At 39.2% G+C, this 26,329-nt stretch overlaps 1 protein-coding gene across 45 annotated transcripts in view; it reads right to left on the bottom strand.

Annotated features, from left to right (window-relative positions):
* LOC110483451 (uncharacterized) overlaps positions 1–26,329 on the bottom strand; it is a 425,837-nt gene that overhangs the window by 322,733 nt on the left and 76,775 nt on the right. For 44 of the 45 annotated variants that reach the window (XR_014953368.1, XR_014953360.1, XR_014953366.1 and 41 more), the window contains one exon: positions 20,834–20,918. Coding sequence is in view for 20 of the 45 variants with exons in the window: in XM_085573589.1 (XP_085429715.1) it covers positions 20,834–20,918 (85 nt within the window). In the remaining 25 variants the exon portion in view is untranslated. The other variant, XR_014953370.1, reaches the window with a different exon arrangement.

Here is a 26,329-nt window from a genome sequence, read left to right as displayed (position 1 = left end):
CAGCCACACAAGGCACCCAAAAACCAGCAGTGTTGTGTGGGCAGATGCTCCAGAGGAGGGAAGCCTGCAGCAGTTCCCTCTGGGCTCAGACAGACAAGAACAGATGTAATGAACCTCCCCATCCCTCCCCAGCCGCCCGGGTGACTCACCAGCCATCCCACTCACCCTGCCTTCAGCCTGGCAGGGCTGGAATAAGTGACTCGGTGGCTGGCCCTGCTGGATTTGTGTGACTGGCATTCCCACAGCTGGCTTCTCATAGAGCAAGCACTAAATTTTCATCCTATAAACTCCCTTCCACCAGAAAACAAAAGCTACCAAAAGGTCAAGTGACAAACCATTGACAAAATCACTTCTGACACAGTTCATTCTCATAAGCCAGTCATCTTCAGACTCAAAATACAAATTTCCTGTTGCATGATAGTTACTAGAATTCAGTGTTGAAGAGAAAACTGGCAATTCTGCTGGTCAGTTTTCCTCCCTATACCCATTGAAATCACTTTCTATATGCAAACAACTTTAAATTGGTTGGGTGTCAAATATTTGACTCTAAACTTCCAAGAGGAGCATTATGTGGTACATCTTTAAAGGCAAATTACTATAATCAAAGCACTTGCTTTCGTCAGTAAATACTTCTTTTCCCCTAAATCTTTCTCCTTCCCAACACTATTGCTGTTTGCATTTTTCACTTCAAAATTGGCATCAGAGTTGGCAAGATATGCAAGAAAAGCCCCACAGATAGAAGTTTATTCAAGAACAGCTGCATGTTCAACTCCCAAACATAGCAGCAGGATGAATCCTGCTATCTCCTTTTAGGAGGAGGAAAGGATCATCTTCCCTCTAAGGCTCCTTTGCGAAGACAAGAAAAAGTGCCAAATAATACCAGGAGTTCTGGCATCAGGCTGTGAGGATAGATACTTGCCCACAGGCAATTCCACGCAAGAAATTTGCCCCGCATCAGGTAGTTGCTGGTTGACCTAAATTACCTCATTAAGAACAGGATCCTGCTTGTCTCAACTTCATCTGCCCAGAAATGAGGCATCTCCCCGGCAATGACAGATGAGCAAGGCAGCCTGTCTGGTGCAGGTCACCAGCTGAAAACACCTCTTCAGGGAAAGCAGAGATCCCCTTGCTGCAGCTCCACCAGGGACACTCCGTCTTTCTTCATCCAGCTGAAGCAGGTTTGAAGCATTCAGCATACTGCACCCTGATCTATTCAGTCTCCTGATTTCTATAACAATCTTCCTTCATTTTTCTTAAGGCATATGATGATGCACATTCAGTTGGCTTAACATATAAAATTTTTATTTTGTAGCCATAGATCTGCAAAATAGCTACTGAAATGCATTCCAAGAGATACTATTACAGCTTTATCAAGGAGGTTCTTTGTTTTCTTAATTTCTTTTTTATTAATTCATTCCATCTCCTATTCCAAAATATCTGATGTATCTGTCCACAATGAAGGCTGAAACATAAGTAAATTACTTATTTTTTTATATCAATAGTGTTGCCTAACTAATCATTAGACTAATGGTTTTTATCACATTCCTTTCAACTGAAAGTTACTTTCGAGGGGGGGAGGGGAAGTTTGCTCCAGGCTTAGTCCTTGTATGCCAAGTTTCAGTCAGCAATGAATTTTAATAGCAAAGTTATAAACCCTTGAAAGCCAAAATTTATAATGGAAATGCTGACACAGTAACAGCTATAGCTAACAGCACAGGTAACACCATTCTAATATATTGATTCTTTGCAGTTAAACTATTCCTAGGGGCTTAAGATTTTGTGCATTCAGAAGTCCGATAGAAAAAGACTTCTGTAATTGTAGTCACTCAGGTTTGAAGTCAAAGACGTTATATATGCACAGCCCACTTTCTCAAGAACCTGAAGTACCTGATCAGTAGGACGTGCCCCAGGTTTGGGTGTTGTTTGCAGTTTGGATTTTTCAGCAGGTTGACTATTTTGGAAAAGTACAGTGAAGAGGAAAACCTAACCAAGGAGTATGAGTAGAGGACAGAAAGAACGAATATACAGCTTGAAGAGTGTTAAGAACTAGCAGGTGAGGAGAAACAAGAAAAGAAAAAGGGATTTTAAAACAGCTACTAATTGTAATTCTGAACAGGAAGTGGAAAAGAAAATCCATGTTAATGAAATGACAACAAAAAGTGCACAAGAGAACAAGAGCACTCCTGGGAGACAACAGAGCAAGCAGACAGAACCACAGAAATAGAAAAGAGAAGGGGGAAAAGTATTTTTAACATAAACCTAACAAAATCGTTGCTTAGGCAAAAGGAAGAGGACAGGCAGCATAGAGCAAATAATCAGACTCATAAAAGCTTACTTTGGATTTGCTGGGCTGGTTTGTTTTTTTGAGGATTTTTTTGGGTGGTTGGTTGAGGTTTTTTCTGTATCTTCCTTCATACATTCAATTTGTACTCCATTTCTCTGGTAGAACTCCAAAAATTCTGTCAATACCAGGAAAGAGGTGACCAAGACATCTTGCACTTTCAGCTGAAGTCAAACAGCTGCTTTTTTTTTAGGTAAATACTGACATTAATAAAGGACTTTTTTGATCTACCTGTCTCAATTGCAAGAAAATATTACTTGTATTTCAGATTCTATGTTAATAAATGTCACTGGCATCCAAAATGGCCATATAAATGATGCTAGGGTGCTTTCAAAGCAAGATGGAGAGATTCACAAATAATCAAAACACTCTGCAGGAGTCATTTCGGAACATATGCTCACAAAAAATACAGCATATGAAACTGAAGCTCCAGATGCTTACAGGTAAGCATAGTATTTTATGCAGCACAGGAAGAGGGATTTTTTTTGTTGTTGTTGTTGCTAATAAACAGTATATGAACAAAAGAACAATGGAATTAGGAAAGGAAATAAACAAAGAGTATGATCTGGAAAAATCCAGACCTAGGACATGGATGCAAAGGCCAGCACAAAGCAAGCTCTTTCTGCAGCTTTCAAAACTTCAAGAGGCCAAAAGTGGGTCCCAAGGTTCCTCTCGATGCTCCACATTCACAGCTATTTTTATTCACTGCCCAAAGTATGGAAGGTACTTCAAGAAGAAGCCTTTTCTCTTTCCATAGGTTAAGATAAGGCAGCATTATTTTAAGAAATGGAAAAGAGCCCCTTCCCTCTCCTCCTCCCTAGCCACTGCATTTTATTTAAGGACATGTTATTCTGAAGCTAATAGCTCTGACAGTCCGCCAGGCCAAACAGTCATAAGCAGCAGTAATTCCTGAGCAGCTCTGAAGCTCAGTCTTAAATACCACTGGAGTCCTGTGTGCTGAGCTCTCCCTCCCAGTCAGGCTTATCCCGTGCTCTCACCACTATTACCCTTCTGCTTAAGAGCAAAGGGCTGCAGGGTAGAGGGTCAGGCCATATGTAAAGCCTGAATTAATATTTCAGTCAATGCTGTGGAATGGCTGCGCTATTTCCTCTTAAAAAACCAAAACACTGGTGAATCTCGAGTGTGCTGGGCCTACTACATGACAGGAAAATGATCTTATTTAATCACTGGGGGGAAAAAAATGGCGTGCAGGTTTCTGCTGGTGTGCTACTGTAACATTTGGCACAATCTCATTGGAAGGATTGTGTCATGCTGACAGATTAATGAGCTCTAAGAGAAACGAAAAGATAAATACAGAATAAGCAAGCGACCTGCACTGACAGAGCTGCTGCAAGTAAAGGCTCTGTGTCTCGCCTGTATTTGTCTGTGCTCAGCAGACTCAACAGATGAGAAAACATAAATGGAACAAAGCCAGAATATAACTTTGCAGACAGAAATGATAATTTTATAAAAATTATGCTTCACCCCACTACTTTAACAGGTTTCATATATACTGAGAGAGAAGGAAAAAAATTCCCAAAACATAAGAAAAAACCAAAACTGACCTAATGAATAATATAAGGGAAAGATAAATCCAGCTTCCCTTCTTTCCATTCCTTAAACATTAACTTTTTAACAAAACAGTACTTTATTCTACTTCAGGTTAGTGATTTAACCTATCAAATTACTGTAACATACACTCTCTTCACTCTCTTTTCTATAAGAAGCAAAAAAAAAAAAAAGTTTCATATTCTCCTGTAAATTTAACAAGTAAATTGCTTTCTAACACTTAGCCCATGCTAATAAAAAGCACTAACTTAAACAAAGTAGGAAATGCTGGTACCAATGGGATGACTTGTGTTTATGATCTATTCCTGAATTGTGTTCTCTGACCAAAAATAACCTATTCTAAAGCCAGATAAGGAAATCTGTAGTTCACAAGACTTTATTAAGTAGTTAAAACCAGGAGAATGATCCGAACCACTTCTGACTACACCAGAAAATTGGAACAAACTATCAAGCTCCAGACTATTGAGAAATAAGAATTAAAACAAAAATGTTGAAGTGTTTCAGAAAGAATGAGAAATAATATTTCAATTCCCATATCCAGCTATTCAAAGACAACAAACCCCAAAAGCATAAATCTCATAGTTAGCTCAAAAAGTTTGAAAAGCATAGATTACTTCTTATTTCAGTGAAACCTGTTTGCTCACCCCTAAATCAATATTTTTAAGATGTTCTGGGAAAAAAATTTAAATGGAACAAAAAAAAAAAAATATTATAGTCCTGAAGTGTTGGCACTTCCATGGTTTTCCAAACACGCTGTGCAGCTGCAATTTGTTTGCGTTCTCTTCTCTCAGGGCAGCTAATAAGTTTCAGAATATTGGATTCCTGTGATGAACTGCTGGAGACAGCCACAACTGAACCCAGGCAGTACCAATGCAGGAGACAGCCATGGTTATTCCCTTGGCACTGCCCATCCTTGCTCCTGGCAGCTGCCCACCCGACCCAGCAGGAGGCTGGCTTAGCCTCAGCAGAATGCTGCTCTCAGCTTAAAAACACCACTCTGGGTTTACTGCACTGAGCTGAGAGCAAATGAAATGAAGGAGTTTCACAGGGGTATTTTCCAGCTGAAAAGAAATTCTCCCCAGGGGAAGGAAAGGGTAAACCACATCAGAATTTTACCATTTTTGTCACCTGAGTTTAGCACTGCTCGGATCCTGACCTGACATGACACATGCAGTGAAGGCAGAGCTTACTGTAATGATAACAGCATGCAGAAGGTAACAGCAATTATGCCAACCATGATCTTAACTAATTATCTATCCAACAAGATGAATGCAGGACAGCAGAATTTACAAACTACCACCAGTGTACACTGCTACACACCATGAGCATCTTCCTGCAATTTTAAATATATTTGGATACAGAAGTTCAAAATCAATCATTTAGGTTTAAATGATACGAATTTAAAACCATAGAGTCCAATCTTTAGCCAGGGCCTGCCAAGTCCACCCCTAAACCATGTCCTTGAGTGCCACATCTTTTAAATATTTCCATGCAGGTTATTTCTAGTAAGCAAGTTTTGTGAGAAAGAAGCTCTTTCACATCCTGCAATCATCAGTCTTACCTCCTCTAGCAACAGTCACCTGACACTGGAGATTGACCCTGTCACCTTTGCTTTTGGTGCTTTTAAACACAAAGGAAATATTTAAATTCAAAGACTGAATTCAAGCAAGAGCAATGGACAATGAAGCAGTATTGGCATACATAAAGCAGCCTTCCACTTCTGCAGAGCTGCAGATAAGCATCTCTAAAATAATGAACTGAGGCAAAATAACAACATACCACCACAGCCACAAGAGCCCTAAAATAGGAACCTCAGCAATAATTGTAACTAGACATTGGTTATTTCTTGGATTATGCAGTCAGAAGATTTCTATTTCAGATTTCTTTCTGTTTATGGTCTATGCTCTAAGAGATCATTAACATCATCAATCTATTCTCTGTTTAGGTAGCAGCAGCAACTTCTTTCTCACTAACAGAATATACTGATAATTGAGAAATGAAAAATTCAGGCAAGATTTCCTCAGCAGTTCTTGGGTGCTTGGCAACTATTTTGCACACTCTTCCATAATACCATTGCTATGATAAAAGATTGTGATTCCTAAGTAAACACACAGAACATTCAACATAAGTATAGGACACAACTGATAATCATTGTGAAGTTACTTGCTTTTGCTCAAAAATCTTGGGGGTGGTGTGCTGTGTGTACAGCAGGTGATAACGTAACAATAGGTAAAGCAAGGTAAAAGCAAAACAATGCCATGAAACCTTTGAGCCTGAGGATCTTTGAGTTGTATTTAATAGTAAATGCTTCAATATTGCAACAGATTGTCCCACCATCAAACCCTATGAATCTGCTTCCTTTTACAGAACACTCTCCTATTGGTATTGTGAACCACAAGAAAGAAGCTTAAATGCAGGTAAAGATGAGTAAAAAAAGTTTTTGCAACTGTGGAAGACAGTATCTAGTGGTAACACAACTACAGTTTGACTGATAGTTTTAAAGACACAGCAGAGCAATGTCTCTTATCATGCTGGTGCTACCTACAGCTACGAAAAGCCTGAGGTGGAAGTCAAAAAATTAATATTTGTCACTTTGCTCCTATTCTAACAAGTATATAATGGGATAAAAGATGCATTGGAGGACAGCACTGCCACACACTCAGGACTTTATCAGAAGTCTCTTGGTATTTTGGGAGATTTTCTTACATTCTTAAACACTTAGCATGGCAATTGTATGAAGTAATTAAATGAGAAACTCAGCTTTCTTGAGCCTGTTATTTGTGGAGAAGGGTTCTTAAAAAAAAGATTTCCAGTACCATGTCACTGACCGAGCAAAAGTTTTTCAGAAGGCATAAGGCATATAAAATGTAATACTTTTAACATGCCCACACAAAAAATGGACCAATCTCTCCTGAGAGAGACCATCCTGAAACCAGTGGTGCAGCCACTCCTCTGACAGAACTCAATTCCCTGCAAAAACCATACACCCTCAGATCCCACTTACAGCAAGATAAATTGTTTGGGAAGAACTGATTATTCTTGTGTGCAGGAGAAAATACAATCTTCATTAGAAGAGAGGTCAGAGATTGTCACCACTTATCTGCATGCTAGATCTCTGCATTAAACTATATTAAAATATGATGAGCACTGCCTACGATATCATTTCCTAACCTTGTATATTGTCCTGCCATCTGTTTCTGGGTTTGAGAGGATTTTTTTTTGCCAGTTTTCAATTCTAGTGTAAAAACTTTCAAAAACAATTCAAACAAATTTATATTTTAATTACGATTTCACAAGAAAATATTATATATTACTCCCCCAAAATCATGTTAGAATTCATAAACTTCAATCTCTTCTTCCTATCAATGTGATAATTTTGACCAAATAAGGCTTCCCAGTTTTTCTGGCCCAATTTCCACATTTATGTAATTAAACTATTTAAGACCCATGATTCTGTTACCCAGACAAACAGGTTCTCTTTCATGTTTCTCTCATTCATATATGCACAGAATCACAGAATATGCTGAGCTGGAAGGGACCCATAAGGATTCAAGAATTCACAGAATGACTAAGTTGGAAGAGACCTTAAAAATCGAGTCCAACCCATGCCCTAACACCTCAACTAAACCATGGCACTGAGTGCCACATCCAGTCATTTTTTAAATACATCCAGGGACGGTGACTCCACCACCTCCCTGGGCAGGCCATTGCAGAACTTTACGAATCTTTAATGTGATCATCAAGTCCAACTCCCGGCCCTGCACAGCACCATCCCAAGAGACACACCAGGTGCCAAGAGTGTTGCCCAAACACTTCTTTAACTCTGTCAGGCTTGGTGCTGTGACCATTTCCCTGATGAGCCTGTTCCAGTGGCCAACCACCCTCTGGGTGAACTTCAACAAGACAAAGTGATGGATTCTTATGAGATGCTGAAAAGCAGCACCACAGAGAGGGCCCTGGGGGTAGGTTGAATCTGAGCCAGCAGTGCCCTGGCAGCCAGGAGGGCCAGGGCTGTGTTCTGGGGACATCAGGCACAGCACGACCAGCTGGGCAAGGGAGGGGATTGTCCTGCTCTGCTCTGGGGCAGCCTCACCTCAAGTGCTGGGGGCAGTTTGGGGTGCCACAACATAAAAAAGACATTAAACTGTTAGACAGTGTCCAAAGGAGAGCCATGAGGATGATGAAGGGTCTTGAGGGGAAGCCATAGGACGAGGGGCTGAGGGCACTTGGTCTGTTCAGCGTGGAGGAGAGGAGGCTGAGGGGAGATCTCATCATAGTCTGCAACTTCATGAGAGGCAGACGATCTCTTCTCTGTGGTGATCAGTGACAGGATCCAAGGGAATGGCCTGGAGTTGTGTCGGGAGAGGTTTAGGTTAGGTATTAGAAAAAAATTGGTGTATGCATTTACATGTAGACTAAAAACTGAGGCTCACTGAGTTTGATGTTTGGTTGTCCTCTCTCTGCCTGTTTGATAGGGAGGACAAAGATTAGCTTTTCTTCCTGCTTCTCTTGCTCAACTCGTTCTTTTTTTCACAATTCGTTCAGTATAATGGCCAGTTGTGTTTGAAATTCATGGAGATAATCTCCCCAAATCCTTTGGATCTAGATGGTTTGAAGCTGCTCATTTACATGGCAGCTCCAATTTTTTTAATGTCACTCTTAAAATCCTTTCTGTAAGCAGCCAGGTTTGCATGCCTGGCAGTCTCTCCCTTTCCTGCAGTCCTGCAGACCTGCAGTCTCTTACCAAAAGCATTTTGAACTCACTCTTTACTGGCACATGACACCTACAGCCACTGAACAGTACAGAACATGTGAACTAACTATTCACAAACACACAAGATCCTTTTCTCATTTGGAACAGGACAATTAGTGAAAAAACTTTGATTATCTCAAGCATGCAACTTTTCTCACTTATAAGTAATGAGTTTAAGTACCATTCTACATGCCTACAGTTTGCACTTTAGAAAAAAAAACATGGACATGATCTTATATTTTGATGCCTGATTTTACATATCTGCACTATGAACAGCTTATTGTATAATAAAGCAGTCACATTAAAACCAAAAGAGTGTTGAGCTTTTTGTTAAATGATCCCCTAGCAGCAGCTGCCCATACACAGAGAACATGTGGCTCTGGACAGCAGGCCCTGTGACAGGCTAACCAAACATCTCAAAAAGGAAGTTTTCAGTTATCACCATCCAAGTAAATCATTTCTACTGGAAGGATATTGCAATCTGCAGATTAATCATGAATTAAATTTATATTAAAAAATAATACCCTGCATTTTACACGCTAAATTAAAACAGATGTAATTCAAGCCTTTGAAAGTAATTTTGGCTGGTGCTTCATTTATATCTATAGCTGAAATAGGCACTTTCTCAGGCATTTGTGCCAAATTTGACTAATTTTTTTCTGCTCTGTGTTTTAATTGCTGTGTATGCTTTCCTGTTGCAGTTAGAAATATCCATCACACACTTGAACAGCCAATGCTATGAGAAAGCATGTGGGTTTTTTAAGCCCAGTGGTATTTCCAATTATTATGTGATGATGGCAAAGCTCACAGATGCTTCTGCTGCACACTGCTACAGACCTTCTGTACACAGACACACCCCAGCATGACCCACAGCTGACCCTGGCTGCAGCAGCGCAGCACACCCAGAGCAACCTTACAGATATAAGACCAGCTACTCAGCATCGTGCTCCACCTTAGGCTGAAACACCACTGCACTTCTCCTGCAATGGCACCTATGTTAAAGCCAACTTCCACAAACATTCTCTTCTCAATGACTGATTCGTTTGGAGTTAAGCTTCCTTGCATCCCCATCCCTCCTATGCAAGCACACAAAAGGCATTCCAGCCAAGAACCCAATTCCTACAGCATAGCCCTGTACCAGCATCTCCAGGGAATCCCAGCCTCCCAATGTACAGGTTGGATTTCAGGGTCTTAATAAAAGCTAGTTCTTAAGTTCAAGAATCTGTATCAGACAAGTTTTGGAGATCACCCCTTCTAGTGCAAGTTCAAGGTTTCAGTCCACTTGCAAAGTTAAACAGGAGGAATTTCTAGTCCAAAAAGCCCATAAACTACTGCAATCCATTCCTTGTTTTGCTTGGCTTAACTGCTGAGTTACCTTCCCAGGCAGCCAGCTACAAGCTGTTAGTGGAATTGGAGTTTTAGATAATTTGGTGAGATCTTCCTGCAAAAACAGCGTTGTTCTCCTCCTTGCCTTTGTAGACCAAACCACATGATGAAGTCACTCCTAAATGTGTGTATCACATACTATAGGTATGTGTGTACTTACACGTTGTCTATGGTTAACACTGACAGATTAGTGAGCAAGTTTCCCCTGAATTAAACCGACAATGTCAACACCAAATGCTTCGATAAGTCTACACTTCAAGAAAACGGGAACAGCTGCAAGCAGGAGAAGGCAATCACAGCTGTCTGGAAGTGAACTATGTGGAAGCATTTGCAGATTAAAGAAAATAAAGTGGATTTGAAAGTTTGAGATTTTTAAATAAGGATGAAATGTATACTTTTTAGGAAGTTATGAGTCAGACTCACCACTCAGTTGTATAAGCAAAAACTTTAACTCATCACAGAGACATCACAGAGACTTTTTACTCCTCTGTGGATTTTAAAAAGTAGAACTTGGCCAAGATTTTCTTTATCTAAGAGGAAATATGCCTTTGTGTGTTGACTGGTAAAAATAAGACAAGCTATAGATGTAAAATGTTCGTGTCCATTCTACCAATATTTACATAATTAATATTCTCTTCATTTCAGTAAAATTCAAAACAACTATATGTGATAATGTAAATTATTTCCTTAATGTGAAGAATATGCAAAGGACCTAGTTTTTGTCCTATGAAAGTGTCCAGATTCAGATTGTATGGGGTTTTCTGCAATCTGATCCAGTGGAAGATGATGCTGCCCATGGCAGGCAAGCTGGACTAAATGGTATTTTTACATGTCCCTTCTAAAACCAAACTATTCTGTGATTCCATGACCAAACAGAAGAATGCATCACTGTTCTCTGAGTGGATGTTTCAAAATTACAGTGCTCCTTATGAACAGTGTGCACTACAAAAAAGACAACATTTTATTCCATGTTAGGAGGATCTTTCAGTAACAATGTCTTAACAGGGAAATAAGAGTGAACTAAAATATGAAAAGTTACTCAAAGCAAGTCTGAAATTATCAGACATTTTCCTAATGAACAAGTCACACTCACGTTTGACCCACACTAAGCTTTACCATGAATATCCCTGCACCCCTGCTGTGGAGATTCAGGCACACCTAGGTCTAGATCCTGGCCTGGAGCATAAAACCAAAGGAGTACCCAGCCCTGTGCCAGGAGACCTGCATTGCAGGAAGGACCCATGCACCCCAGTCCTGGAATAAGTTTCAGATGCAGGAACTGGAGCATGGCCTTTTTCTTTATGGTGGCAGTGTTTACCTGCACTGAAATTCAGTGTTTACCATTACAAGGCAGTGGAGCTGGGCAGTGGCCCCCTTTGAAAAAGCAACAGCTTGCATGCTATGTTTTGTACACATTTTCCAAAGCTTCACAAAATTCTAGACTGCCAAAGCATCAAAACCTCATTTTTTGCTTATTTTCAGACTTTTCCTCAGGAAATATAGCATGTGAATCGAAACCACTCTGTTTTGCCTGCCATTTGTCAATTTTTAATAGATCTTAGGGTAGCAAATACTCAACTTTTCCTTATTATAAAGGCTCTGTTTTGAAACATGGAAGGCTCAAAACTTGCAATACAGTCCCAAAAGAAAATAAGATAAAAGATTTAAACTAGTGTGCATTTGGAAAGCTCTGAATACTCAGCACTTTCCATCTGTGATGCATATTCCTATTTTTATTGCATTCATTCCATAGAAGAAACACCTGTCTTCACTGCATTTCTTTTGCCCAGCTTATCAGTGCACGCCCTTGACCAAAGTACAAAAGAAAACCCACCATTTACCAACACTGCAGGTGAAAAACTATTCCTCTGTATAAATTATACATCTTGGGAGCTCAACATTTCTTTCATGCTGAAAACCTATTCAAGCCTTCCCACATCTGTGGGCTAAGTGGTTTGCTTTAGCCAGGGGGGCTGACAATTGCTGATATTTCAAGAAACCTAATCTCTTAATGTTTGGGATCAGATGAAGGGTATGGCCATGAAAGAGACAGCTTGAAACAGGACTAATCTCCAGCATATATGAACCTACAGATGGCAGAGACTCTGAGCTGCCACCAACATAGATTCCAGTCTGCCTGCCCAAGGGTGGTCTAAGCAGAGGGATTTGATCGCACAAGGAATTCTCACACCGGTGTTTCTGTCCTGGGCAAGTAAAGAAAGGATTGGTGCCTGCCTGAACCGAGCACGCACCACGTCCATCAGACAGCAGCAATGCCAGACTGCCAAACAGGCAATATTCCTCTGACTGTGCCTGAATTCCTACGTCTTCCTTTCCAGACTGCCAGTTTCCTTAGGTCTGCCACCTCTCTGGTGACTCTGCCTGACGATTTCCTGACCGGACAGCCCCGTGCTGCCTTTCCCAGTATACAGTCACAGACACATTCTTACTTTTTACAGAGACACAGCATTTTCTCAGGCAAATGCAGCACTGTTCAGTGCTGGGACACATCACAGAGGCTCAGCTTCCCCATTCAGCCCACTCCCTACCATGATACGTAAGGGTACATACCCTTGTCTCTCCTCCAGCAGAGCAATAAGCACTACACTCTTTCATTCCTTGTAAAATATGAGGATTTCCACCTCATCTTAACTTGTCCCACTCTGTGCTAATTGTAAACATTCTAAAACAAGTTTAAACTTTCAAGCTGGATTTTCAGTTGACTGCAAATTAAACCTGTGAGTGAGCACATGCACCCAAAGACCAAAAACAAAGCTATATGATGTGCAACACAGCCCTCCTGCAGTGGTCCCTGAAATAAGAAAAGAGACCGCCCTGACTGTTTGCAGAGCAGCAGTGTAACCAGAATTAACAAGTCCAAGAGGGCTGATCTAAGGAGCTCAGAGCCTGAGAGAGGGCCATCCTCCCTGGAACACAGCACATCTGCAAAGCAGGATGTTTTCCAAACGAAGAGCTGATGTGTTTTTCTGGTGAGGAAGCAGGAGGCGTAAGGATTATGGTTACTTTTGCAGGCCCTGGGAAGGTGGGGGAGGGAGGTCAGGCACATGGGGCACATTCACACAATTATCCAGGCACAAAAAAAAGAAAACCACTATTCTGATCCCTCCTTCAGCAGAACAGCAGCAGTGCTGAGCAAGTCATGAATTTACTGCGTGGGAGTTGTTTCAGCTTTCTCAGAGAGCTTTTTCTGCCTATACTGCATATACTGGGTTATGTGTCTGGTGTGTCTTTCATTAACTTATAGAGCCCAAATATAAGAGAAGGCTTATGAGAGCTGGGGAAGTGACAAACAAAAGTGATTTCCAGATCGGCATTTCAAGAGTTAAACTGATTTTTTCAAAAGTACTCATCACCATAGATTATTTAATAATAAATTAGTTGAAAGAAAAAAAAAAAGGGAGTTAAGGCTATCACTCCCCATTTAATTTGATTTAACAGGTTAAAGGTCAGTTTTTAAATACCCCAAGACAGAGAGACTTTTGTTACTAAAGTTTCAAACACCAGAGCCCATTCTAACTGGCTGAATACTCATACCTATAATTAAAGTGTAGATTACAAGGGAAAAAGCAATACAGAGACCACTGAACAGAAAGTCAACATGATGAAATTAGTTCCATGCTCCTATTAGAAATCCCCTCTAAATATCCCACAGCTGGCTAAAGAACCAGCTGCACACCTGAAAGAATCTAAGTGCGGCATTTAGACAGAAAAGGGCCAAAAATATCAAAACAACAAATTTTTGTATTTGCCAATTACTGAGTTTTCATTTTAACATCTATGGTAGAAATATATGCTTGTTCTCTAAACATTTGTCATTTAAGAAAGGAAGTGAAAGTATAAACCCGAAGACAACACAGAAGAGTGTGGGAGTGAATCCTGAGGGGGCAGGATGGAGATTTGCCACACAGCCACACCACAGACAACCAACAGAAAGAAAAAAGAAGAAGAATAAATAAGCCACAACTGATGACATCCATCAGCTCAGTTCTGCACCCTTGTTTGTGCCCTTTTATTTATTTAATAAATATCGTTCATTTTGGCACTTCAGTTGTACCCATCCCTTCCTTGTTGCTGTGCCACACGACCACACCGTGGTCAGGCTCCCGAGAGCAGAGGGTTTCCCTGTGCACCCCGCAGATCCCTCTGTTGGGGTGCTGCTCAGGCCCATCTCCGGCTGCTCCGCTGCTTGCCGGGTCAGAGAGATCACCGGCTGTCAGACACCCGCCGCAACAGAAGAGAGGAGACCTAAACCAGCAGCTTTAATGAGCCTGAAATGACAAGGAAATCCTCGCCACAGAAACGGAAATTTGTCATTTTCAAGGAAGTTTTATTATCTCATTTCACCTAAAGCTTCTCGCACATTGACTGTCATGTACCCACAATGTCTGCAGTGGTTCTCACTACCTGCTGCCAATACCAAAGGATTCATTATTCTTCCTCATTAGGACTGTCAAAGGCAGCTTCAAGGACAAGGCTGTTTTTAATTGCTGAATCTGAAATTTACTACTGTACTTCTCCCAAGCAATTCCACTTTAATAATTTGCTACATGTTAGGATGCCTGAAAGAATCTAGAATCCAAGGTGGTCATCAAAAGAACAGTAGGTTGGACCAAAAATCTGGTGGCTGATTTAAATAAAACAATTCCTCCTATTCTGAAGACATAAATTAGAGATACAGACCAGTTCTGGTATTAGACTCTTCTTTTTATAACAGATCAACTTCAAGACAGTTGCTTCACACTGTGGTGCAGAAGATACATTTTGATTAATTGTTGAAGGTGAAAGTGGTTATGATAGAACTTTTGTACTTTTTGACCAAACCCTACATCCTGAGATTTTTAAATCTTAAAAAACAACATACAGTACTATTCTTCAACAAGGACTAAGTATTCTCTGGCAACTTGAAAAGTTGAGCTTATGCCATGGGCACCTTACTTTTACCTAGCAGCTTTACACTTCATTTTTACCTTACTTTTACCTAGTGCTGCTGAAACAGTGCTTGAACAGCACTCCTGAGCTCCTGCAAAGGATGAGCTTGCAGGTGACCAATGTAAGTTTATAATAAGATGTGAACAAAGTTTCTACAGTCTTCTACAAGGTCAGAGATCAGACAGGAGGTTCAGATGATATGACACAGGAGGTTCAGAGTTAGGGAATTCACTTAAAATATAAGTTAGAGGGCAGGAGAGCACAGGGAACCTCCGCCAGCTCTACTGGCAGTTCAGTTCTTACACTCTCGCTGCTGCTGCCCTGCAGCTTTTAAGAGTGAGGCACTTGTCTGCATCACTGGAAATACACAACCATTTAGCAACACAGAGATAATTCATGAGTTCATATGAAGTGATATTTCCCATGGAACACAAGAGACTATGAGTAGCCAATTCTAGAAATGAAAAGTTTCTTATATTTCTTTTTAGACATATTCACAGTTGTCCTTGGCAAAAAACAGTCTTTAAGGTAAAGAGAGCCTGTGTTCAAGCCAACAGGCAAGCACATCACTTTTTTTTTTAAACACCTATTACGAGTCAAGAAATCAAACCCCATTATTTGCTGTTTAGCAACATCACCGCCATAACCAGTAGCTTTTACATAAGTTAATAAATAGACAAGATATTAGCATTCAAAGGAAACTCTAGACAATTTATTTCTACCATTTCCATCCAAGGTTTAAATTTCATCCCCTAAGAGATTTGGGTTCTGATTTAAACTCTGATAGCTTCACAGCTTGAGTAGACCTGATCAAAAAGTTTATTTAAGATTTGTGTTAAATAAAGAGTTTTATTGCCAGAGGAGTTTCTGAAAACTTGAGCATTTTCAAACTTAACTGTGGGATAGGAGGAATGCCCCAAAGGGCTCCCATTCCACAGCACTTGCCTGAATTTCCAAAGCACTGTCTCACTAGGGTAATGGCAAACAGTGAAAAACACATCTGCTCTTTCACCAAGGACTACTTCTTCATTCAGCTGATCACCAAATAGGCAAAATAACTGTATGTTATAACTGAGACAGAGTGTAACGACTGTGCATGATGGAGAGAAAAGAAAGTTCAAGACCTGAAGTTGATATCTAAGTGCCCACTCTCACTGATTCTCATAAGATTCAAAAAGCACTTTTGATGATTTTCACCATTTTTTTTAACAGCTGCACTGCCTGAGTTGTTCAGAGTTTTAATGTAATAGCTACAATGTATTTTGCTGCTACTTTCTTCTCATTACAGATGAAATGTCCAAGCCATAAAAGAGAAGAAAGGTCACTGTCAGGCCAAGATCAAGTCTGGAAAATTTCAGTTTGAGACATGAGCAGTTCAGGAAGTTATAAGCAACTGAAACTATAAAGGAATTATAATTGAAACAAGAATTTTAACTATAGCTCTTTCCATGCTAACCAAGTATTATTTAATGTATTTCAGCAGCATTCAGAAACTCCTCTTGACATGAACGATCTGTGCTTTCAAGATCACTCCCAACCTCCTTGGAAAAGCACAAAGAAGAGATGATTGGTATTGGCCACAGCTGCAGCTGATGGAGATCAGCACAGCTCCCTCACTTTCAGTTCAGTGAGTCACAGGAAAAGCAGCAAAAAGCAAACAAACCAAAACTTGTAACAGCAGATCTAGTTTACTTCTGCATTGCTTCCCCCCAGCATAGAAGTGCTGTCTCTGCCAGCCGCTCACCAGAGTAGGTAATTGAACTGTGGCCTGTTCTGATGAGCACATTCCCATCATGTGCTTGCCCTGCTCCTCACAGGAGGGCCATGAATGGAATGAAGCCTAATCAAAATCTCCAAAACAGATTTATAATTGTGTACAGAATAAATGCACCTTTATTTTTCCCTTCACTGTTCCAAACACAGACTCTAGAAAGGCATCCTATAATTGTGGAATTCCTGTTGAGATAATCTTAGAGAGATCATTTTTCTAAACAGTGCTGTGCTAAAAATTTCATCCATGAAAATTCTGCATGTCACCTCAGACATTTAACTGTCTACACACATGGCAAAAAAAAAAAAAAAATAAAAAACAAAAAAAAAAAAAAAAAAGCAAACAATGTTTCAAATTCACTCTACTTGACTCCAATTAAGAAGTGTTTGTGAAGAGTAATGCATCAAGTTTTTAGTGCAATGAGCTAGAGGAACTGCCACCAGCAGCATCTTCACTTCTTTCCAAACATTGTGATACTGTGCTTAAGTCAAAAACTAGGTCATAAACTTCTATATTGGAAAGTGTTTATAGCTGTTTGGACAGGCTTATTCTGTTCAAGAGGTTATAATAATAAAAGAAGCTTTTAAGAATACTTTTTCCAAACTCTTCATAGGTCAATGCCAGTTTGGGAAATTGGCTCATTATTTATCCTTGTTTGGCTCCTCCAATATCAATTTCTTTTTTGTTTTGACCTCCTTCTGGACAAATATAAAATTTGCTGTTTCATCTAATTAACAGGAGGAGGACTATAGAAAATAATCCCTCATTTAGTCTAGTTCCAGAATCATTTTTACAAAAACACTGTCAGAGTTTCAAGAAGCATTCAGATGTTAAGAGTCCTGCCAAAGTTTGCAATCTAGTTATATCTTGCTACAGAAAAAAAACAAAGAATATTAAAAAAAAAGGCAAGAAAAAACCCCAAAACCTGCTCTGTTTTTACAATTTTATACAAATCTCTGGCAAGAAACAATCTACCTCACATATTCACATGCATCCAGAGGATCTGTGGAAAAGCTTTATTCTCCTTAGTCTAATCAAATTCACTTTCTTCATTTCCAAACTCTCTCAACACGTTTTTCTCAGCCACTCCTCCCTGTTTTCCTGTTGTACAGGAAAACAAAGCAGATTTTCCCTTCTCCCCATCACATCTCCCTTTTGAAGGCTTAAATCAGCAAGCAAACAGCTCACCCACAGTTCTAGGATTGCAAAGCTTTTTCATTTGAGGTTCCTTCTTTCGGTTCTCCATTAAATACCTGGTCATTTTGTACCACAAGCAAGTTCACTGTCCATCAGCCTCACAAAATGGATTCAGGAGAAATCCTTTGCCCATTTTCTGGGGCCTTGAGGAACAAGGTGCCAAACAGTTACCTCCAAGTGAGAAAGCTAGTTTTGTAGTCTTTCACATGTTTTTCCATGAGTTATCAGAATGCACAAGTGGAGTCATCCTCAAGAGAAATAGCCTTAAATTATATGCTTCATCCAATTTGCCTTGTATCTCATAAGGATTTAGCCCAAAATATGGACACAGAAGGGAATAAAGTGTACAACATTCATGTGGTAATCACTTATTAAGTCCAAGATCACCACTGTTTTTAACAAAAACAAAAATCAAGAGCAAAAATAAACTCAATTTCTATCCAGCTTCATAAATTCTGTCTCCCAAATATTCTCTGCCAAGAAGGAGAATCACAATAATTAAATTATTCTCCTTCAACTGGCTCTAAGATTTTAGCTAAGAGCTGTTTTAGTTTCTGCTTGCTTTTACAGAATTTGGAATGCCTTTACATGGAAAAGTGTCATATTCTGAATTCTGTAGTTAGCACACTCATGTCTCAAATTTTATGTTTTCAGAGAGACCCACCTTCAGCCTTTTCCAGTTCAGCAATGCTACCAAAATAGTTAACATCATATATATTGCATAGTGTTTTTCTGAGACTCCATCTAAGCAAGTCAGGTAGATCTATGCAATATTCACACTTTCTTCCATAGCCTTGACATATCAGGTGCAATATGTACAGTCAGGTACTCAGTGCAATGATTTTGCTGCAAAGGCATCATTGGGCAACTCCTTTTTTTTTTTTAGTCCATCTAAAGTTTCTGTGAACCCAAAAGCAATGTTTTAAAAGTGCAAAAGAAAAGCAACAAGAAAAAATATAGTTCAGTTCTGATTAATGGTGCTATATTTTAATGTCTTGCTGGGAGGCTCAACCCATTGAATATGTATCCTCAGGATATTTTAAATTTATGGTAGTTTCTTCCAAACAATTTTTAATCCTGTCAGGAAAAAAATGGCAGGATAACTGCTTAACAGATGATATAGCATCTTCTCTGTAGCTTTCTGTAATTCTAGGAGGTACAGAACACAAACTCCAAATTCCTATTAAAATCACAGGAAATAAACTAAAAGATTAAAGTAAGACAGGTCTGAGCAGCTGCCTTAAACCTATTCATTAGGAAGGCACTAGCAGTGGGAGGGCACAGAAGGCCTGCAGTTTCATTCCACTTCAAGGAGATTTTAGTCTAGCTGCTTTTTAAACTCTCTTTAAAGGTTTGCACCCATCATCCTTTCCTACCACCCCACTGGAGCAGAAAAGCCTCAACTCAACTACTGAGTCTCCTGGCATGTCAACCCAGTCTCCAGGTTAAATGAAATTAGCAAGTAGGAGGTTCAAAACTAACTTCAGGGACTACTTGCTTCCTCCCTTCCTGAATTCAGCTGGGGTATCCAGAACAGTACAAAGTGGCAGAGCCTAAAAATCCACCTGGGATAAAATTATAACCTCAAAAATCCACAGAAAGGGAAAGTATAGCTAAGACTACCCATCAAATAAGCCAGCACTGACACTGATGGCCATCTACAGAGCCTGAGAGGCTGATTTGGGAAGCAATCACATACTCCACTCTCCTCTCTTGGCACCAGCTGTCAGTCATAGGATGACAGCTGGGACATGAGACAGGAGGCCTTCCTAAATCTCTGTGCTAACCTGGTCCTTGATCCACAGATACTTACATTTTTATGTGTTTTCTGTATTTATGCTCTTGCACTCTGCAAGTTGGAAAATAAAGTAAACTCCAGGGTCATCCTTCTATATATATTTGTGTCCTTACCTTAAGACAACTCTTTTAACACTGTACCTACACATCTGTCTCCAACCTGAACGCAATGCAGTCTCCACCACGTCTGTCTTCAGAATGCTCTCGCAAAGGAAGATGAGATGAGGGCAATTGGAAGGCCAAAAATATTAAACCCCATGTGTGATTCAGAAAAGCACTTACACATAAGGCCAAGCCTTTCACTGTAGCTGAAATGTGCACTCAGCAGTACCCACCCTCACTTTAGACCACTGGCTGCCTGGCAGCTCTGCCTTGCCAGCACAACGAGGTGATCCTCAGGCACACAGAAAGCTCAATAAAGGCACACGATATAGCCCTGGGCATATCGGAGTTGTGTAAAAAAAAGTACTCTGGACATACTATTTTCTCTACCAGAAATACAAGCATATTGGTATGTAGGCACTTAGTTCCCACTGATATGGAAACTAAAGGTTTTGCCCATGTTTTCCCACAAAGCTTGTGGCACAGCAAGCATTAAATCAATACCAAGTTTTGCTTGCCTTTGTGCAGGCTTTAACAAGCTTGCATTAATGGACATAAAAAACTTGACAACTATATCCTGAATTGGCACAGCCTTAAAGAACAAGTTAAGTTACCTAAACCACACAAGAAATGCTGAAATCGTTCTTATTTTCAGACCTGTAGCTGTAACCACTAATGTGAAATAAAATTCCTATGGAAATTTATACAGTAGCAAGAGTAAAGATGGTAACAGCAGCAGCAGCATCTGTTACTAGGGTTACCAAATCTAGAAGGAAACAAAAAACTTGTTGACACTGATTTACAGAGAGATGTATGGAAACATTCATGTAGACAAGAGATTTATATTTTATATTCAGTGAATTTTAGTGGTGTAACATTAAATACTGCTTCTACTGAAGCTGAACCAAAACAATGTGAGGAAAGTTAATGAACAGCCACACCAAATCACATGTATCTGATTTCTTACCTGAAGTGTGTTCTGTTCATCCATCCTCATTACTGCTGTCCCAGGGCAATGCTTCAGCAACCACATAAAAAGATCTGGTGAGCTCCTAAGTGTTTAAAAAGAAATAGCATGTTACACAATATAAAAGCCACCAAATCCATTGCAAATAGAAAAATAATATTTCAGAATTCAGTGTGACACTGAATTTGCAAGGATTTTTTTTAGTTCAAATTACTAAGACTTTCTCCATGCATTCAAAGTTGTGATATGTTTTGCTGAGGTAGAATCAGAACCACAGGCAACATAATTACTTACAAGACTAATTATAGATGGAAAAAATCAACATGACATGCAAAAATAGAAGAATCAAAAGAGAAACAATAATCCACAGTTGGTTTGATAATTTGGCAACTATGTTGCATCTACATATTCACTTGTTGGTACTAATTCACAGTAGTTCCAGAGAAGTTTTTCATTTATTCACAGAAAAATAAATAACATTTCCAAATTATGGTTGCATTTTATAGAAAGAATTACTTATGCTAATTGTGAAATACGTCTTTCCTTAATATTTTTTCTTTTCATTTGGAAAGCTCTATGTTTAAATATCCAGGTACGAAGAATACTTTAAAATTCTGGACACAGCTATGTTTAGTGCTGCATTTTGGCTTTAGAACCACAACGTGAGTACATTAAAAAGCTCTGCAACTTACATCAGTTAAACGGTATCTCTGTAAAGTCTTCTTTTTAAAAATCGAATACCGAATTTGAAAAAATGTGCACAGCTAGTGTTACATGTGACTACTTGATTAACAGAGTAACATTGCAGTCAGGAAATTAACCTTTCAGATTTCACGTAATGCAGTCTGCAAGCATAACACCATAAACTGCATGGACAAAACATGTTTTCTAGGGCACAGGAAAAGTCCTTCTCCATAACAGCACACAAGTGGGTCTGCTCTTATAAAGGACAATATACTTTATTGTGAGCTACATCTATAACACACATCTCCTGCCTGCTGCACATCATAAAATTATGTAAGGTGCACAATGCAATCTCCGCAGAAGTCCCCATCAATTTCCAGCAACCTGCAGCATATGGAAGAACATTCTGATTTCTGTGGCTTAAGTGCATTTGCTTCTCATGGAAAATCCAACTGCCTACTCCAGTAAGTCAGGATTAACAAATCATAACTCAGGACAGGGTTACAACTGTGTTTGCCTATACTTCATTTACAAAGAGACAAAGCTTACAAAATCCACCTGCAGAAACCCATCTTATCATCTACAAAACTTGAAGTGCTTTATCTAATATTAGCTTTTCTATTTTATGTCTTTTCACATCACCCCAGTTTTACATAACTGCCTAAAAGCCAAGAGAACCTCACCCCCAATTACAGAGCAGAGGATTCAGTGTATGTCTGTGTTAAGTAATAACTCAAAATACAGCAGGATCAGGTAATATTCTTATTTCATTAGTGAATCCTCAGATATTTGTTCTGTTTACAAATAAATTAAATAAATCAATCAGATAAATGTAAGTTAGCCTTATCCAGAATGCATCTCATAAACTTGGTGTACATTCAAGCTATTGCATAGTGGCAGGAGACCTTAAATTATAGTTCCATATTCATGTTTAAATCCCACTGGTGTGAATTCAACAATGAGCCAATGAAGACCTAACATATAGAGAGACACCTGACAGTTGCACAATTACCTGCAGTGGCTTTGATCTGTAATTTTCATCTTATAACACTAAGGTCCTGAAAATACAGCCAAAATATCAGCCAACCTTTCCCAAAAAAATGTGCTGTTAAAACTCGAGTCTCTTCCAACAAAATCTCTGCAATTTCTCTGCAAGGACACCCAACATCACTGAAGAATGTAGAAAAAAACAGAAACCTCTCAAAAGCACAAGCTGCTTACCTGAACATAAGCCATTAAAAAAAATATAAAGAAAAAAGAAAAAAAAATAGTTGATAAAAGAGCATACTTAATTTATTTGACTGCAGTTCCTAACTTTAGAGGATAATTGCCACTTGTGACTAATTAAAGCCACATTAGGTATTAAACAAGAGACCTTCAAAAACATTTGGCTCAAAGAGTGCTGAAGCAAGGGTGTAGTGAAGAACAAAAGTTCATGTGGAATTCTGTTCAGACTGTGGCTCCTAGGCTATCCCTATGGACTGTTGGTAGTCTCTACAGTTTCAGTAGATGTTCCACAAAATAATCATGAAGAGGGAAAAAAAACCAAAACCACATTCCTGAGGGTGCAAGCAACAAAATTTGAGAGAAATAAAAAGAGTTAGGTCACCAGTCAAAGTGCGATTCTCATCTGGTCACAAATGAGAAACATTGTTGAAACAAAACACAATGTTATCCATACATTTTTCTTTTATCTGAAAAAAGAAAAATATTAGGTTACCTACTGATGAAAGACAGATTGATGAATACTTTTACAAGTTATATTTCTTTGAAAATATGTACTAGGCACATAAATATGCCTCATTGGGGCAAAATCCTTGAAGCAAAAATAAGAAACACAAAAGCACAAGACAGATCCCAGAATGCTTTCTAGCTCTTGGTGTCAAGTCTGGGCCCATGCAGAACCTCAGACCATTTTTGGGGAGACCAGCCTTCATGCCTTGGCTTCGGCATCAGGAGATCCCAGCAGGGAACCCAGATGTGTACTGTGGCATTTTTTAGACAGGGGCTCATGATTGTCACCAACCTACCAACCAGCTTTGTTCACCACCTCCAAAGCCCACATAAAGCAGAAGACAAAGCTAATATCAAGATTTAAACTTTAAATTAGACAGCTTTCATCTGTTTGATTTCTTAAGCCAATCAGGGCAGTCACATTAGTCAATTTTAATTACCTGACTTCCTTCCCAAGGAAATGGATACAAGTATTGGTTTGGCTACTCAGACAATAGTGCTGCCTGAGGCTGACAGTATTAAAATGCTGGGGAGAGAGTCAAGATCACTAGAATCAAAATCCTTCTGCCCACTCCTTGCATGTTCATCAGAGATAGGAGAGCCCTGAAGGATCAGACTATTGCTTTGAGCAATTCTTTTCATCAACAGCCAGCTGAGATATTACTGAGTAAGGAAGCCCCTGCCAGCAGCCCCTCTGCTCTCCCCCATTCCTGAGCAGAGGTGCTGCTTGGAGATGAGACAATGAGGTCTCTAAATGCAACTGAAGAGAGTTGCTCACCCTAGAATTCCTCCTTTTCTGCCAGGAACCATTAAAAGCTCTTTGTGCTAGCTATGGCAATCAGTCATGCTCATCTGGGGCAATCAGATGTATCTTATGGGTACTGCTGGCTGCCAGGCTCACTTCCAGCATCACTGTCTATATGATGCCCCTTCTTCCTTCATACCAAGCAAAGTTTTGTGGCAGAAGATTGTGTGAAATGCATCAGAAAATATTGTTTCTGTCATAAATACTATCAATGCTTCTCAAAGAATTAGACTAGGAATTATTTTACAAGAAAAAGATCATTTGTAGGGCTGGGACAAAAGCACTACCATGAACTAGGTCAATCCCATCATTTGTTACTGTTCTAAAGTACAATAACAGCGGGAAGAGAAGGTCAGGGTGGAATAATCATTTGTTAACAATTTTAATAGTAAAGCTTTATTGGTTTTCCCTATGGATTCTGATAGTTATTATAGTGAAATTAAGTGTTTTTCCTCCAAGTGAACTCTTGTTAATCCTTTTATTTAGGTTCTGAGCTACAGTACATGACCCTGCAAGAATATTCATCTACAGTCACAGCTGGAGCTGCAGACTCAGTGGCTTGAAGGAATTAATTTCTTTGCAAGGCAGAAACAACTGAAAAGCCAAAGGCTTATCTACAGGAAAACCTGAATTTCACCAACTTGTACAAAGAACAGGACAAACCAAAAAATCTATAATCAGACACCTCATTAAAGAGAAGATGAGAAAAAACTTTGGCACATTAGAGGGATAAAATCTGGGGGGGAGGAATATTCTGATGGCTTGTCATACCACAAAATAATCCTTAGGTTAAAGAAAAAAAATCTGAATTTTATAATCAGATTAAATTTTACTCTGTTAAACTGCCACCTTGCAGTGCTTAACCCCAACCACCCAGACTTTCTATTATCTCATACCTTTGACAGTAACTTATTCATTTGCAAGACTTATCTGAAGCCAGTTATAACATTACCAAGTGAAAAGCCTGTTCTTGCTTCACCTTGGTTGTCAACATGTCAGTCCATTTTCTCCCATGTAAGTAAATAACAACAGAGGTGTAAAGAATACTGGAAAGTTAAACTGTTTGACTGGGTATAATGAAAAAATTGTCACAAAAAAAAATATTACAAAGCAGAACCTTGGCCATCAGGTCACCAAGTGTAGATATTAAAACAGGTCATGAGCAGGCAGAACTTAAAACTTGACTGACAACCTGCACTTGGAATCTAAAATCTGAATTTTCTGCTTTTGATGGCATTCAAGAAAGTAATTCAAAAGCAGTTTTTAATAGTTTAATTTTCTCAATATAAAAAAAAAGGGAAAAGAAAATTCATAGTGTTCAGATTCAACACTTCTTACGAGAAGCTGTAGATAAGCATTCACCAGATGCATCACACTCCTGTTTTATACAGAATGCAGTGAGACATTATTAACTTGATCATGCATGAGTATAGTCAGCACCTTTCTAATTATATGAAAGTTTGACCCATTAAACTGATCAGAATTATTTGTATATCCACAAGCATTCGCAGCAATTTATTTTTAGCATATTGCACTGAAATATTTACTTATGCTTTCTGAAGCTGAGCATCCCTGACACTTTCGAGACCTCAATATCTTGAATTTTTCAAATCATTGCTTTCCTAATCAAGGAATAAAGAGACATAAAAGCTTCATTTAATGAAAATAGTTTAGAAGCAGATTTTTTTTGAGGAGAATCTAAGCACAGAAAACCCAGAATATTTTTACTCCTTGCCCATATTTTAATTTAGGTATTGAACTTGGTTGCATTTAAAATAGATTTCCAGCACATTCTTTCTGAGAAAATATTACAGTCACACTGAAATTCTTAAAAGCTTCTGAAACAACATGAGCACGTCTTTACTAGAATTGTTAAATAAGTAACAGTTGCCAATTAAAAGAACAAAAAAACCAAATAAATTTCAACTAATTTGATTTAGAGATTGGATTTTTATCAGTATGAAGTGAAAATATATTTAATTAAATAACACCAATGATGGAGCATTCTCATTACACATTTATTTTATCCTACCAGTGCATTTAGCATGGCTGCCCTCAATAGCATGTTGTCAAAGAGACACTACTCAGATGATTCAGGTCAGACTTCACTGATTAAAATAATCACATTGACATAGGGCATCCACTAAGGAATCCACATACAGGAAAGAACAAGTGCTGTACAGCCTTTGGGGGTTTCCCTGCTGGTCTCTTCTTGGATGAGGAGGACAAGATTGCAGCAGTTAAGGCCAAAGGGAGCACTGAGCCCCTCCACA

This window comes from Lonchura striata, chromosome 2 (genome assembly GCF_050655825.1).
Source record: "Lonchura striata isolate lonStrDom1 chromosome 2, ASM5065582v1, whole genome shotgun sequence".
Taxonomy (NCBI): domain Eukaryota; kingdom Metazoa; phylum Chordata; class Aves; order Passeriformes; family Estrildidae; genus Lonchura; species Lonchura striata.
The sequence above is the reverse complement of the archived record's forward strand: the minus strand, read 5'-3'. Positions and strand labels throughout refer to the sequence as shown.